General features: G+C 35.4%; 1 protein-coding gene across 16 annotated transcripts in view; it reads left to right on the plus strand.

Moving 5' to 3' along the window:
* SCEL (sciellin) overlaps positions 1-15,569 on the plus strand; it is a 310,273-nt gene extending 294,704 nt beyond the window's left edge. For 15 of the 16 annotated variants that reach the window (XM_053216814.1, XM_053216816.1, XM_053216808.1 and 12 more), the window contains 6 exons: positions 1,761-1,853; positions 3,721-3,792; positions 5,769-5,843; positions 10,003-10,111; positions 12,090-12,192; positions 13,638-15,569. In XM_053216814.1, the coding sequence (XP_053072789.1) occupies positions 1,761-1,853; positions 3,721-3,792; positions 5,769-5,843; positions 10,003-10,111; positions 12,090-12,192; positions 13,638-13,654 (469 nt within the window). In that variant the 3' untranslated portion in view covers positions 13,655-15,569. The remainder of the gene's footprint in view (positions 1-1,760; positions 1,854-3,720; positions 3,793-5,768; positions 5,844-10,002; positions 10,112-12,089; positions 12,193-13,637) is intronic. The other variant, XM_053216856.1, reaches the window with a different exon arrangement.
* Positions 15,570-16,638: the final 1,069 nt, after the last annotated feature.

The raw sequence follows: 16,638 nt of genomic DNA on the forward strand, positions 1-16,638 counted from the left end.
TATCTTTGTAATTTTCCCATACACTTAAAATTATTCCAAAATAAAAGGTCTTTTTTAAAAAAAATCTGTCATCTTCCAAACCTACTGGTATAGCAAAACCTGTCAAAAAGTTTATTGTTCCACATTTCAAATTTGCTTACTAGCATTTAGTTTTTATTCACAATTATAAAAATTAAATCTTAGTGAAGCCATTATCATCATCTTATGATAAACACACCTAGGAGATGCTACTTCTATTATTACTGTCTGGGCTTCCATAACAAAAGACCACAGACCAGGTGGCTTAAACAACAAAAATTTATTTTCTCACAATTCTGGAGGCTAGAAGTCCAAGATCACGACCACAGACCAGGTGGCTTAAACAACAAAAATTTATTTTCTCACAGTTCTGGAGGCTAGAAGTCCAAGATCAAGATGTTGTCAGGTTTGGCTTCTCCTGAGACATTTCTCCTTGGCTTACAGATGGCCACTTTCACACTGTGGCTTCGCATGGCCTTTTCTCTGCGTATGAACAAACATACACAAATCTCTGGTGTCACTTTTTCTTATAAGGACACAAGTCCTGTGATATTAAAGCTTCACCCTTATGACCTCACTTAACCTTTTTTACCTTCTTATAGTCTCTGTCTCCAACTCACAATGAAGGTTAGAGTTTCAAAATGGGAATTTGGGGGGGGGGGGAAACAATTCAGTCCATTATAGTACTGTATGCAGTTTATTCCCCTTTCTTCTTTGAAGATTTTGCTAACTGGTGATATTTGATTTTATATTGCTGGGGATGGTGCAAACACATTCCAAACTCACTGACAATCTTCATTCCTTGAAGCTGTCTGTTAAAAATGGGTTTTTTATTGTATGTTATATGATTTGAATATTTTTAAGCAATTCCTAGCTAGGTTTATTATTCCTGGAATGACATATTCTAATAATTACATTAGAAAGTTTTCTAATGTTCATTCTACTTTCTCATTACTTAGTATAATTTTAATGTAGCTGTATGGTTTGTGAAACATCTGTCTTAAAAGTAGAAGATGATTGTATGCCAGAGATAATATGTGAACAATGTTTTCCTCTTCTTTAAGAGCTATCTGGAAATGGAAGGAAAGTATGTTTAAAAATGATAAGGCTTGATTAAGATCTAAACTGCCCTCTTGTTTTTCACATCTCTTCTATATTGGAGTTTACTAACCTGGAGGGATGAAAAGTGGCTAAAATTTTTGCTATTCCTGCATTAAAATTTTCCTCTGTTTCAGAGGAAAAAGAAAATATGCCTGCACTTGTTAAACATTGTGACACTTTTTAATTAGCAGAAATCTAAGTCAGAGTTCTGTAATCTTCAAAATATTTTTTCCATTAAAAGCAAGATGGAAACGAATTTCCAAAAGCTGGATAATTTTCATTAAATTGATAAACTCACAAGTTTATCATATTGTACATGAGATGCTTTCTACAGTGGCACTGCTGGTATTACAAGGTTACTGGAACCAATTTCAGATGGTTTTTGCCCTGGATAAAAAGGTCTTTTATTCTAATATTAGATAATATGACACATGCCTGTAGATTATTCTTTAAGGTAAGACAGTGGTCACTCTGGAGGTGTAAAATAGTACATGTATTCTATTTGTGTATCTGCACAGAAGCCAGACAAACATAAAGAGGTTTGTTGTATGTGAAAACGTAATTGAATAGAATTTTAATAAAACAAAAAAACTTCTAGTGGCCTTCATTTAAGTGCCAAATATTTGTGTCTGCTTTCCCAGGCTAGACAGCCAAGTCGGTGGATCCACTGATGCTATAAACATCCAGTTTACTAGAACTCCTGCCCATTCTTATGAAGCCAGGAAGAATCACAGGTACCACGGCCAACCATATACAAGTGACAGGACTTTCTCCTTCTGTTTTTAAAACTCATTTTACTTTAAACCTCCCCTTGCTTTGAAATGCAGAAATTTCTAATTTTATCAGTTGCTTTATGTAAACAGCTCCACACAAAGGTGTTGCATTAGCAACTTGGTCGTTGGTAAGCTTTGATATCTGGGTAGGAAAGTGTAAATATTATTTGTTCCTGAAAATTTTACATTAAAAAAAAAAACTGTGACACTGGTGTTGACATTCTTTAGGCAGATTTTAAAGTTTCATTAAATTAGTTGTTATCATGTTCATTAAAGTTCATTAAAGTCAACTTTTTATTCTGCTTTCCAGATTTTTATTTAAATTCTAGTTAGTTAACATTCAATGCAATATTGGTTTCAGTAGATTTCACTGATTCATCACTTACATACAACTCCCAGTGCTCATCACAAGTGCCCTCCTTAATACCCATCACTCATCTAGCCCATCCCTCCACCCACCTCCCTCCATACAACCCTCAGTTTGTACTCCATTGTTAAGAGTCTCTTAAGGTTTTTTCCCTCTCTCTCTCTTTTTCCCCTTTCCCATATGTTCATCTGTTTTGTTTCTTAAATTCCACATATGAATGAAACCATGTGGTATTTGTCTTTCTCTCACTTATTTTTCTTAGCATAATACACTCAAGCTTCATCCATGTCGTTGCAAAGGTCAAGATTTTATTCTTTTTATGGTTGAGTAATATTCCATTATGTATATGTGTACACACACACACACACACACACACACACATACACGCATTTTTCCATAGTTTGGCTATTGTTGATAATGCTGCTGTAAACATTCAGGTGCATGTACCTGTGCTTGAATGTGTATTTTTGTAACCTTTGTGTAAATACATAGTAGTGCAATTACTGGATCATATGGTAGTTCTATTTTTAACTTTTTGAGGAGCCTCCATACTGTTTTACAGATTGGCTGCACCAGTTTGCATCCAGTTTGCATTCCCACCAACAGTGCAAGAGGGTTTCCCTTTCTCCGCACCCTTGCCAACACCTCTTGTTTCTTATGTTGTTAATTTTAGCCATTCTCACAAATGTAGGCTTAGAGACCTCAGCAACTCCTTAAAATGTAATAACATTAGTATCATAGGAGTCCCAGAAGATGAAGAAAGAGGAAAGGGGGCAGAAGGTTTAGTTGAGCAAATTATAGCTGAAAACTTCCTCAATCCGGGGAAGGGCACAGACATCAAAATCCAAAAAGCACAGAGAACTCCCATTAGATTCAACAAAAGTCAGCCACCACCAAGATACATCATCGTCAAATTCACAAAATACACAGACAAGGAAAGAATCCTGAAAACAGCAAGGAAAAAATCCTTAACCTACTAGAGAAGACAGATCAGGTTTGCAGCAAATCTGTCCACAGAAATTTGGCAGACCAGAAGTGAATGTCATGATATATTCAATGTCCTAATATATGGGAAAAATATGCAGCTAAGGTCAACTTTTTGAGGTTTGTGGGGAAAGTTACGGTTTGAAAAATAGGAATGGGACACCAGGGAAACACATTAAAATGTATTATAAATATTCAAAATAGTCTTCATGCTCTACAACAGATATTCTGAGTGACCAATTTCCATAGCAGCGTTCTGGAAGTAGGCCAAAACAGTGGACACCAGGAACAAAATAGGAGATGTGAAGAAATTTTGCAGAAGTGAATTAGTATCCCTTTAACAATTACATTTCAAAAGTTATAATTTAAAAGGAATATATAAACACTATTTTTTGCATTGAATTGGATAATAGCCTTCCTGTTTTTATTATCCTTGTAAATAAGCTTTAAACATTAAGTAAATGGTTTGTGTTACAGCTCCAATGCTGAAACCAGGCATGCAGGACCAAAGGATACTGTGGTATACACAAGGACCTATGTGGAGAACAGGTACTGGAAATTTATTTAAAATATTTTGCTACATTTACTCTAATTTTGAAATCATCTATGTTAGGAGAGATGCTATTATTTTGGAGTATGTTTGCTTTTCTCAAACAGAAGACCATTTAGGGGTATATTGAGTTCTAGGTATATCATTCTTTATAATGTTTCCAATATTAAGTAGTTGGCAAATAACCATTGTCATTGGATGAACCAAATGCTTGAATATAACAAGTATACACATAATAGGATAACCACGTGAAAGTTCTCACATGATCATATATAACTATACATTTATAACAAGCCTACAAAATTACACAATGCAAAATTACACAAAGTTACTCAGATACTCTCATGCTAATTTTGAGTCACACTTTAATTAAATAGTTCTATACACTATTCTGGTTCTATCTAATCTAATCTATCTGTCTGTTTACCTCTCATCTGAAATAAGGGGTGTTACCTTTAGTAGATACACTCTGGCCCAAATTACAGAGAATGGATATCCAAAAAAATCTGCTGCTTGGAGTGATGGATGTTGAGAAGAATGTCAACCAAGATCATGAATTCACAACCTATTTGATTTTCAGGGAGTATAAAAATAAGAATTAGCCTACCTGTGGAGTAATATACTGGTTAGGATTACAAATGTGATGTACGTGACATATGTGTTAACCAGAGCCCATTTCAAAGAGGGGAGACTATCTCTAGAGAGGGGTTCCTGAAAGGGCTCTGGGAAATTCAATACATGTCAGAAAATGGACAATTTTCCAAAAAAAACAAAAAAGGTTTCTCAAAACCACACCTAATTTACTTTGTAAAATGCAGGCTCAAGTTTGATTTTTCTGCTGAATCTAAATCTCCCTAAACTCCACACTGACAGTGTAGGATAGTGTAGAGGCCCTAGCATCAGATTTGGGATGGAGTCTGTCATTTACTAACCAAGTGGTTTTGGCAAAATCTACTTAACTTCTTCAAGTCTCAATTTCCTTATCAAGAAAATGGAAGTAATAATATATGTATCATGCACAAATGTGTGCAAACTCTTACTGAGCATTGTGGGTTATGTATTCCGAAGATACTCTATTTCTTTTCTTTTTTATATTCTTTTTTAAAAGTAAATATAATTTATTGTCAAATTGGTTTCCATACAACACCCAGTGCTCTTTCTGACAATAGTCTGCCTGTGGACAATTGGAGGGAGAAAGATTTCTTATTTAAAAATCCCAGGTAAAGTCTGTGGAATTACCACTCACCCTATGAAATAATAGGAATGTATTGCTTCCAGCCCTAATATACTCACAGGTAGCATAAGTAGTTGGGAAGCAATTATGAGCTGCCAGCTGGTTAGTGCACTGCAAGTTTCATTTGTCTCACAGAAGGACTGACATTTACAAACTGGGGCAGTCTGAAAAATAGAACAAAGGGGACTTAAAATTACACTTTTTTGCTTTCATTCTAGACTCTTCTTTCTTGGATGTTTTCAAGTAAAAATAAACATTTCTACAGCTTTCTCTAAAAGTTTAAGAGTCTCTGTGTCTCTACACAGAGAATGTTGATGTTGTGAATGCTGATGTTTCTATGTGCTTACACTGGCCCATGCTTTGCATATTTCCTTTTCTGTGTTAGATTACATGTGGCTTTCCTATAGCAAATGAATGAAGGAGGGGCAAGCATGCATGTCATGAGAAATGAGAACTTCTTTTCCTGCTCACGCTTTTTCCTGCGCTCCTTGTCCTATGCTCTATTTCCTTCAGTAGATTTGTCAATTTATATCAACCTGGAGGTGGCTTGTGCATCAGCACTTTCCACATTTAAAAAAAAAAAAAAAGAAAGAGGTTAGTACATGGTCCTAACTTGTAACATCATAGAGAAGAATGACAAAGCTGCATGAGGTGTGTGTGCTTTGTCACCTGTGTATGGGTGTGTACATCAACACTAGGGAAATAGCTCAGTCCTCACATGTCAATTTTGTTTGTTTCTAGTAAATTACTGAAGGATGGATATCAGGAGAATATCTCTGGAAAATACATACAAACTGTTTATTCAACTTCAGATAGGTGAGTTGGTCTACATTTCCATATCTAAAAGTATATATACACATATATATACACACACACATATACGTATGCATATATATATATACATACTTATATATACATATATTCGCATATATAGGTGTATATACTTATATATACAACATTTTATATATTTTAGTGTATATGTATATACATGTGTGTGTGTATATACTTTTACATGTTATATATATTTTATATTCATATTTGATATATTTTTATTATATATATAATACTGAAATACATGATTCTCATCCATTGAACTTAGAGATGCTAATTAAGTGATTGTTATATGTGTGTATGGATGGAACAACGTACAACAACCTCTGCATCCAGGAATTCATTCCGTGGCTTCCTGGCTGTTTCTGCTCTTTAATTGCTGTACTTTATTCCAGCAGAGCTTTCCATGCCCTATAGCTGCCTGCCAGACCAGCTCCTCAGCTGTTGCTGATTCCCAGGAGTCCCTAGTAATGCCACATATTTAGTGTCTAGGCTTCATTGCATCACTTGACTGTGCCCTCAGCCCTTTCTCCTTGTGGCTTTCCAGAGCCAGCTCACCTACAAACAGCTGCATAGAGATGCTGCTATGACCCAGTCTGGGCCCACAGTCAGTTCCGAGGACAGGGGTTGCAGTGATTATCAAGTTAGTGCTAGTATGTTGACCCCAAGCTTTCACTGTTGGTGATCTTTTTTTTTTTTTAATTTTTTTAATGTCTACTTTTTTTGAGAGAGAGAGAGAGAGAGACAGAGACAGAGACAGCATGAGCAGGGGAGGGGCAGAGAGAGAGGAAGACACAGAATCCAAAGCAGGCTCTAGGCTCCGAGGTGTCAGCACAGAGCTGGGTGCGGGGCTCGAACCCATGAACCGTGAGATCATGGCCTGAGCTGAAGTTGGATGCTTAACTGACTGAGCCCCCCAGGTGCCCCTGGTAATCCTTTTTTACCATTTAATGTTCAGTGGGGTGCATAGATGATGCTCTTGAGAGTATGACCTGCAGATTTCCAGTGGAGAAAATTAAAATAATTAGCATTTCAACTCAACCACTGGAAATCAGCTGTAATGCAAATGTGTAACATTCTATTAGTGATGTTCCTTTATAGGAGAGGGTAGAAATATGACTTATCGAGGGTAAGGACATATTTTATTTTTATGCACAGCCTAAGCTTTTAATGCAGTGTTTGGCACCTAAGGCTATTCAGTAAATGTTTTCTGAAAAAAATAAACTAATGCTGTATTTGCAAAGGAAAACATGGATGGGCCAGGCACCAAAATTCTATCCTCTTTCTGTCACTCTTTTAAGATCTTGTATTACCAGTGATCTTCTGAGTGTCTTGCTTTTAAAGCACACTTCTTAGAAAAATAAAGTCATCTACACAAGTATTAGAATTACAAATGCTGCCTAAATAACCAGAAGCAAACAAATAAAAACAGCTTTTTTTCATAATACTTTGAGAAGGTCTTTGGCTAACAATATGATCCTTTTTTTTAAAGTTTATTTTATTTCTTTTGTGTGTGAGAGAGAGAGGCAAAGAGGGTGAGAGAGAGAATCCCTGTTCACATGGAACCCAACATGGGGCTCAAACTCGTGAACCATGAGATCATGACTTGAGCTAGTCAATAAAGTCGGTCGCTCAACCGACTGAGCCACCCAGGAGCCCCAACAGTATGATATTAATAAGGACAACACTATCATCCGAGCCTTCCCTGGGCTGATATTATCATTGTTAACTTAAGGAAGGAAAACATTCTTCACAAAAGTATTGCTCTTAATATGAAGAATTTCAGTTCCGCTATTAAAGTGGTCCTTGAAATTTTCCATAGTCATCAGAGCAAAAGTCAATTCTCTGTAAGACCAGCCCGTCAAGCACCTTTTTTCTGTTGATTGTTGTGTGAAATTAGCTATGTCCCCAGAGTTCTTATCTAAGCATTTCAATCCCATTGAAAGTGGCTTCCCACTTAACAAGATAAAGTCTAATTCCTTTGCACAATTATTTATGGGCCTTTAGAACCTGCTCCTACTGAATGTTGATGGCCGTTTAATCACTCCAGATACTTTCTTTCTCTAGCACTTTGGTACGTCCTGTTTGTCCTACTTGAAATTCCCCCATTATGCCCCTCCACACCTCGCCCAACTCACCTTGAGAGCCCCTTTGTCTTCAAGCTTTAACTCATGTGGCACTTTTTCCACAACGGCTTTCCTGACTCTACCCCAGGGAATAGTTGCTTCGTTAGCCGTGCTCTCCTAACTCTCTCCATGTATCCATAATATGCTATGATTATTGAATCACACACCTGGCTACCCTCGTGGAAAAAAGGAGACTGTCTTACTCTTCTTCATATTCCCAGCTCTTACCTCAGTGCCTCTGGGAATGGAAGAAGATTGGAAAGTGCCTGTTTTCTACTCTTGACAGGATTACAATATTACATGGGAAATTTAAGTATGTGTGCATGTATGTATGTATATGCATATGTATGAATTTCCCCATAGGGAAGTATTTGCCAGGAACATATAAGGAATTAGCTGTAGAGTTAGTTGAAAGGGGAAAATATTTATTAATATGCATAAGGACTAGGAAATTCTTCGAATGACTGAGAGTATAAAACCAGACACATTTCATCTACTTAAATCCCTTTCTTCTTTTACCTCCTCCTTCCACCCATTTTCCCTCCTCTCTGCTTCTAGTCCTGGGCTTGATCATAGGAGCATGGCTCCTGGGCACGACTAGTTCACTTTCACACAGTGAGCCTGATAGTCCTCATGGGCAGGCCTAGAGGTGACACAGGGACTCTGGGGCCACACTGCCTTTATTCAAATCCTGCCACTGCCACTCAACTGGCTGCATGATGAGAGCAAATTTATTACCCTTCTGTGCTCAGTTTCTTCTTCTGTAAAAGGATGTAAAAATAACAGTACCAGCTTCTCAGCAATGTTGCGAGCAAGAAATGAGTTTATATAACCAAATGCATGGAAAGCACTCTGCATGTATTATAAAGCATATTAGCACTATATAAATATTGGCTATTTTTATTTTACCCTTCTATTATGTACCCTACTCTGAAAATTTCAGGCCTGACTGCTAGTTCCCTGAAACTAGTAAATTCTGCAAGGTACTATTTAAGACAGTCCTAGTCCCTTCCAAAAGGAAAAAAAATCCCAGAGTTGTTGGCCTTTCTTAAGGTTCTTTGTGACCTGAGCTCTTTTGGTCTTGCTGATCATATCTATGGTTCATTTGTTACTGAACAGTCTCTTTCCAAAGTAAATAACAATACTCTCTTTTCCTCATCAAATTTGTGGTGGGGTTATATCTTGTTGGAGAATATAAATTTTGTCATGAAAGCTACACCAATATTCTGATTCTTACAATGACACCAAGAGACTTGTCATAGGAGAACATTTTGGGGACTCTAGACCCCAGAGTCGGGGGTCCTACAGACCCATCACTTGTGAATTTATGAAAATGATTTAAAATTTTTTTTTATATTTATTTATTTGAGAGAGAGAGAGAGAGAGAGAGTGAGAGAGAATGAGTTGGGGAGGGACAGAAAGAGAGGGAGACATAGAATCTGAAGCAGGCTCCAGGCTTTGAGATGAGCTGTCATCACAGAGCTTGATGTGGGGCTCAAACTCATGAACTGCAAGATCATGACCTGAACTGAAGTCGGACGCTTAACTGACTGAGCCACCCTGGAGCCTCAAATTTACCAAAACACTCTTGAACGGATTTGTACTTTTGTCCTATTGAATGTTTTGAGAGTTAAAATTTTATATTAATCTACAGCATAATTTTTCTATAATATATGCAAATTAATAATTCAAAACCCTCTTCTAGCTTCAAGGGGTACTCATGACCTAGTTCAATTAAGAAACTGTGAACATCTTTGCCTTGCCCAGCTGCACTCTTGATTGCTAATGAATTAATAACTTGAGATTTGTCTTCATCTTAATTCTTTGATATCATTTTGAGGTAGGTAGGAGAATCAATTCTATCGCTAGAACAAGTAAGTCCCCAACTTTCTTTGATTTTCACACAACTTCCTGAAGTATCAACAAAACTAAGCTATCATTTCCACATGTCTTTGTGGGGAATACATCCATCTTTTGCATGATGACAAATTTACTTGTAATTGCTTATGTCTCTATAGGTCTGTCATCGAAAGAGAAATGTGCACTTACTGCCGGCAACCACTGGGCACAGACACTAAAATGATTTTAGATGAATTACAAATTTGCTGCCATTCTACTTGCTTCAAGGTAAGGGTATGTTTATTGCAGTTCATTAAACACAGCATTGCATATGACTGGGATAAAAATAATTATTTAATGAAATACATGCGATGAAGTTAAAACTTTCAGAAATGTTCTCATCCACATTAATAATACACTACTTAAATATTTCTAGGAGTTATGCAGCCTCAACCTCAAAGGTTTATAGTTACTATCTTGGCTTTAGGCTTAGAGTTGATTACTGACACATTTATTACTCTTACCCTGGAGATTTAAATCTGTGAAAATATAAACACTTGTTCTCTTTATAAAAGTTTTTGCAACATTTTAATGAATCATGCATTACATAAAAAAATAATGAAATCCAGAAAGAAAAAGAAATTATTGAGAAGAAAGTTAGCAGCTTTTTATATGGTATATGTATTCAGGATGGATAGACCTCACAATAGTTGAAACTCAGTCGGCTTTTGAGAACGTGATTAATTCTAACTAATTGTGGCTTAGTATAATAATAATAAAGCTTATGTGGTACAATGCTTCAGTTTGTGGCTATATGCCATTTCTTTTACTTCTCAAAATAATATTGGGTAGGTCAATGGGACGGTTGTTGATGTAAACGGATGAGCACTGAACTGGAAGCCTGAAGGCCTGAGTTTGAGTTCTAACTTTCACTAACTATGGCTATAATTTTGGACAATCACCTAATAGGCTTGGCTTCAGTTCCCTTATCTGTAAAATGGGGTAGCTGATTAGACTAGTGGTTCTTAATGCTGGCTGTATGTCATAATCATCTGGGGAAATTAGGAGAAAAACAGAATGGTTGGGGCCAGACGCAATTAAATAAAAAATCTCAAAGATGCTTCCTTTTGGTATTTTTCAAAACTCCTTAGATAGAACTAAGGGCAGCCAATTTGAGAATCATTTGCTTAAATCCAAGGGTCCTTTTTGTGCTGACGTTCTGTGGTTGATGCAAATTATCTAATTCAGTCAAGTAAATGTAATACTTTAACAACTGATTGCTTCTCCTTCAATTAGCTTCAGACAGTGACACATAGCAATCAGATATATGGTGTGTCATTTTGAGAAAAAGAATCCAATTTTAGGCCATAGGATATAGAATTCCACATAAAATAAAAGCTATTTTATTTATTTATTTGTTTGTTTATTTATTATTTGCTTAAAGCTATTATACAGAAAACTTTTTAAAATAAAGAGTTCTCCTGATTATGACTTTTAGTAAAGAACAATAATGTCCATTTATTATATTTCAAATGATTTGTTTCGATTTTCAATTTAATTATAAAATACTACTAGCTGAAAATAAAAATGTCCCCACACTCATAGGAAAAGATATATTATTCTATAGCCATGATAATAGAACTACCTGGACTAATTGATCAATGACAATTTGCTTTAGTGAACTCGCCTCTGGAAGCCAACAATCAGAGACAGGCTCATGCTTGAAAGTCAGCCAGTTGGCAGGTGAACTTGTTTGCAATGAGCACAGGTCTAAGGCAGATGTCAACCCTTTTCTATCTCCATAACCAACACAACACAAAACAAACTGTTCCCTAAAGCTTATGTAAGATCAGAAGTTGTTTTGTCCAATGAGACTGTAACTGGACAGCATAACTTTTAGTAAGCAAACAAGGATGCTTTGTGTTTTTGTTTGAGATATTGAGTCGTGATTTTATGTTTGGCATAACCAACTTTTGAAAATTTTTATCTACTTTATTGTGAGTTCAGGAGAAACTTCAGTGGTATATATACCCTGAAATGTACATTTGCAGAGTGGAGAGATGTTGTGAGTATTTATTTGAAAATTTCAGCAGTAGGATCATAAACAAGTGCATTCTCACTTTCCCTGTGGGTTCTCTTTCAAATCTGAGTGTTGCTATGAAGGATGGTACTGAATGAATTGAAAGGGCTTTTCTATCCCTTAAATTACAGTTAAGAGTCTACATATATAATGTGTGTAAATTTTACATATTGTTTTTTTCCTTAGTGTGAAATATGCAAACGGCCTTTGGAAAACCTACAAGCAGGTGACAGTATTTGGATTTATAGACAGACAATACACTGTGAGCCTTGCTACTCTAAAGTTATGGGTAAGTGTTAAGCTCTTTAAGGAATGATCGCTTTTACCAATATTAATGTGCACTTAATATTGTTGAAATGAAGGATTTCAATAAAGTAAAAAGTATTTTATCAATTCTACTTAGTTAAGAATTTAGCTGAAGATAGTTATACTATGGTAGTATTTTAGGGTATAAAATCAGCCAGCATTTATTATTGTCTCCTGATATCAGACCAGACATAGTACAACCAGGCAAGGAGGATTTATTTTGGAAATTTTTCTATTTTTTTCTGAACAAAAATAGATCTTTTCTGCTCAAATAATTGTGTGAATTGAAGTCCATTTCTGTGAATGACCTTTCATATTTGTCCTGAAATATACGTTTGTACCTAATTTGATTATTCCACTAACTGCTTTTTAATGTTACTTTTAAATGGGAAGTTTAGAGCTAGTTCTATATACTTCTATATTAAATACAGCATCAAGTATTTTTTGTGAGTTTAAGACCAACTTTACTATAATTTGGGCTTTTAATTGGCATAAATGGTGTGAGAAGAAAACACTAAGGACTTGAGTTTTTAATTCATTTTCTGTAAACAGCATGAAAACTTTAAAAGTTGATTTAAAAGATATGCACAATGTACACTAAATTAGCAAAATAAAATGCTACAAGACTTGATCAGTTTTTAATAACCAGTATTTTATTTTTAATTAAATGGTAAGTAGATAGAATAATCAGAATGATATTGGATAGCTGGTCAACAGCACAATGTGAAGGTGAGTTTTCTGATGCCTCATTGGTATGGTGAATGAAGGAGGAGCATGTGTGATTCTCACATGGGATCCGAAATATGGAATTTAACGACAAATGTGTGACATTAATGAGGTACTGGGAGGCTACATCTGGAAAATGCTCTGAGAAATATTCAGAAACCCACGTTCCATCAGGCTGCAGTTCCAATTACAAGAACAAACCTAATTATATTCATACTTCGCCTTCTATTTTCTGCTTTCCCTAGCCAGTTCCCATATTCCATTTTCTTCCTAATTCAGCAGCCTTATCATGATACAATATTATATCAAGGGACTTGATGTGCATGGTGGCAGCTCTAAAACTTTCAGTCTTCCAGAAGTCCACGAAATGGTTTAGGAAATATGACTATCAAAAGACTCAGAAGTCTTTGTGCCTTCCTCCCTGACTATGTGCACCCCATAGGCATTGCTATTTTATCGGACACAGCAGTTGTCAAGATATGACTCTCAGAGGAATCTCCTAAATATGAGCGCCAGGCATTGGTACTTTGTGTTCATGGTATATGACCAAAAGCCAGAGTGATGAATGCAGCAGAAATAAAAAATAAAATGTTTAATCCACCACTACCCCCTTGATGAATGGCTATTTAAAAAACTTTCGTTACAGGCTTATTTTTGTACTGAAGTTGTATTTCTAACTGGTACTTTCTTTAAATTTTTCAGCAAAGTGGATTCAATAATTCTGGCACATGGAAATCAAGATAAAAGCATTTATCAGGATGTTAAAATTTTTTTTAAGAATATGTAATCTAGAAAAGCTTTCACACTGAAGATTGACTCTTGTATACAACTAACAATTCTGCTATTGCATAAATAATCTGATTGCCTTCCATAAAGTCATATACAAAAAAGAAACCATCTAATATCTGGCTAGATTTAGCCATGAAAAATTCAAGTGGTTCCAGTTACCAATGTCAAAGGAATGATGCTTCTCATGGCAACGAGCTCTGTCAACACTAACTAGGCCCGTCTCTGCTCCGTATGTGAGCTGTGCATCGTGGTGACCATAGTAGACAAGTTTCCCTTTTTGTCATCTTTGTTTCCCTACAGACTTGAATTTACAGATATTATTGACATCCTGATGAACTGTCAAAAAGCAAGATATGCATGTATATCTTTCACATGCAAAAGAAATGTTGATAGAATTGTTTTTTTAAACAAAGTTTGGCGGAAAGGTGTTTCATATAAAGCTGTATGGACCTCAGAGAATCACTTGATCTTTCCAGACAAAATTATTTCTAATGTCCCTTTCTGCTCCTCAGATTATCTGATTCTAAAACACGTGTTGCTTGTTCTTTGAAAGTATATTTGAATATGTGTCTGTTAAGTATATTGAACTAAATAGGGTATCTAAACAATTTAATGTTATCCTTCAATTTACCACAGAAATGATTTTTATAGAATATTTTAAAAACAAAAAACATGGATTTGTGGGTAATGGGTAAAATCTCATGACATGTATAGTTTACATATTATACCTTGTTAAATTTTCTTTGCATGCATTTCAAAATCTGGGTATATGAATAATTTCTGAGAAATAATGGTTATAGATTACAGAGACATGCTCTTTGGCATATCACATCTACTCATATTACATAGCACTTTACAATTACAGACAGCTTATAAATAAAAATAAAATGAACTACCAGTTACACAGGATCTTTTTGTGAAGTGTCTATAAATATCATTCACTGACATTGATTTTGTCAATTACAGAGATCACAATTTATTATAGCCTATGCCATGCTGGTTAATTTAATTCTTTAGCTGCTTGAGCTATAGCTTTTAGTTTTAAAGAGCTTTTTCTCGAGGAATTGAAAATTCAATAATCATATGTGAGGAATGAGTATTAGTGTTAAAATTGAGAAATTGAACTTATAAACTATTTTATATGCACATAGCAACTGCTTCTCAAAGGAAGGCACATAGAACACTGAGGGGAGGGTGGAATTTTAGGGAAGCTTAAGGTAGTTGTGAAAAACTGACATCAACTAGGGAGAATAAATGATCATCATGTATTTTCCGAGTGTTGATAAATTTAAAGAATTATTCTTCTGTATAATGATGCCAAGCATCTGTTCCTCTTAGGGCCTGGTCCACAAAGTGTTAAACACAAAATGCTTATCAAAATGCAGCAGCGTATAATTGTTGTCCTATGGAGAAGAAGCCAGAAAAAAACAATTAATAATAATTTGATATTCATTAATTCATGCTTGATGAGAAGCAGTGGTAATTGAGCCATATGTTTTATTGTTCTTTTATTACATGCTATCAAAGTGGATCAAAAGAAATAATTTTCTTAGGGTTGAAATTAGTGACAGAAAAGGAAGGATGGAATAGTATCCCTGCCTTTTATATAAAGTGTATTAACATCTCAATGCCTTTGTAGTAATTAAAAATCATTTGAATATCATTTCAGAAGTATTCTACTTTTTAATGCTTCATTTAAAAAAACTTAAAAGGAACATATTTCTCACTTTTCTGTAGCTGTTTAATGGACCCTTTCTTCTATAATAATGTATTAAATTAAACCCAAAGCTGTTATAAAAATGGAATAAATATAGAGTGGAGAGATCAGGGCTTCCAATTCACGAAGACCACTTCATTTTGTCTGGGTTTATTTGCACCATTGGAATACAGATTTCTAAGACATTTGGAAGATCTCTTTTTTTTTTTTTTTTTTTTTTTGGCCAATCAATTATGTTATTATTGGCATACTTTTCCTGGACACAATTGCCTAACTCTCAGAATACCAGGTCCTGAATTCTATTGCTAATTAAGAGATACCTCTAAAAAGAATGAACTGCTGCAGCATGACAATATCCTTCTAAAAAAGCAAAATGGAAGAAATATAATAATCTTGGAAATAGAATTTGTTAAGATAGTATTCTTTGTTTTAATAAGGCGAAGAAATAAAAATGTATTGGAGAAGTAATCTGTACACCCTAATTGTCTGATTGCAACCACTCCTCTGCTTAGATATGAGTGACAACATATGGTCCAGCTCTGACTGTCAATGCAGAGTCGGACTTGTTTACTACCATAAAAACATCATGAGTGTTTGGAACGTTTTCCTACTCAGCTTGATTCAGAGCTCTACCAAAACAAGGGACTGTTTGGTCTACATTATGGCAAACTGACAATGATGATGTTGATTTTTATTCTTGTGTGTGTATACTACTGAATTTACTGGTTATTTTGTGACAATGTAAATAAGTTGCCTCCACCTATTCTTAAGTACTCAGCATTTCCCAGGAGCACCCATAAATATCTCTGTTAACTTGGGCATGCCCTTTCCCTCATGGGCCTATTCACTATTTAAAATGTGAGATTTAAAGGCGCCTGGCTGGCTCAGTCGGTGGATCATGAGATTCTTGATATCAGGGTTGTGAGTTCAAGTCCCATGTTGGGGGTAGAGTTTACTTAACTAAAAAAAAATTTTTTTAATAAAAATAAAATGTAAGATTTAGAACATTTACAACTTGTAGCCACCAGCTCAAACATTGCACGAATCTGGGAATCTATTCCTGCTGCTTATCCCATTCTGAGATGATCTCTTTTGTTAGATGCCTAGGAGTTGTTGAATGTTTTGTATGTATTTATTTTTTCTTTTTATCTTTTGGCCCTCTACACCCATTTCTCCTACCCCAACCCTAACCCTTGC

This window comes from Acinonyx jubatus, chromosome A1 (genome assembly GCF_027475565.1).
Source record: "Acinonyx jubatus isolate Ajub_Pintada_27869175 chromosome A1, VMU_Ajub_asm_v1.0, whole genome shotgun sequence".
In the NCBI taxonomy this organism is placed as follows: Eukaryota; Metazoa; Chordata; class Mammalia; order Carnivora; family Felidae; genus Acinonyx; species Acinonyx jubatus.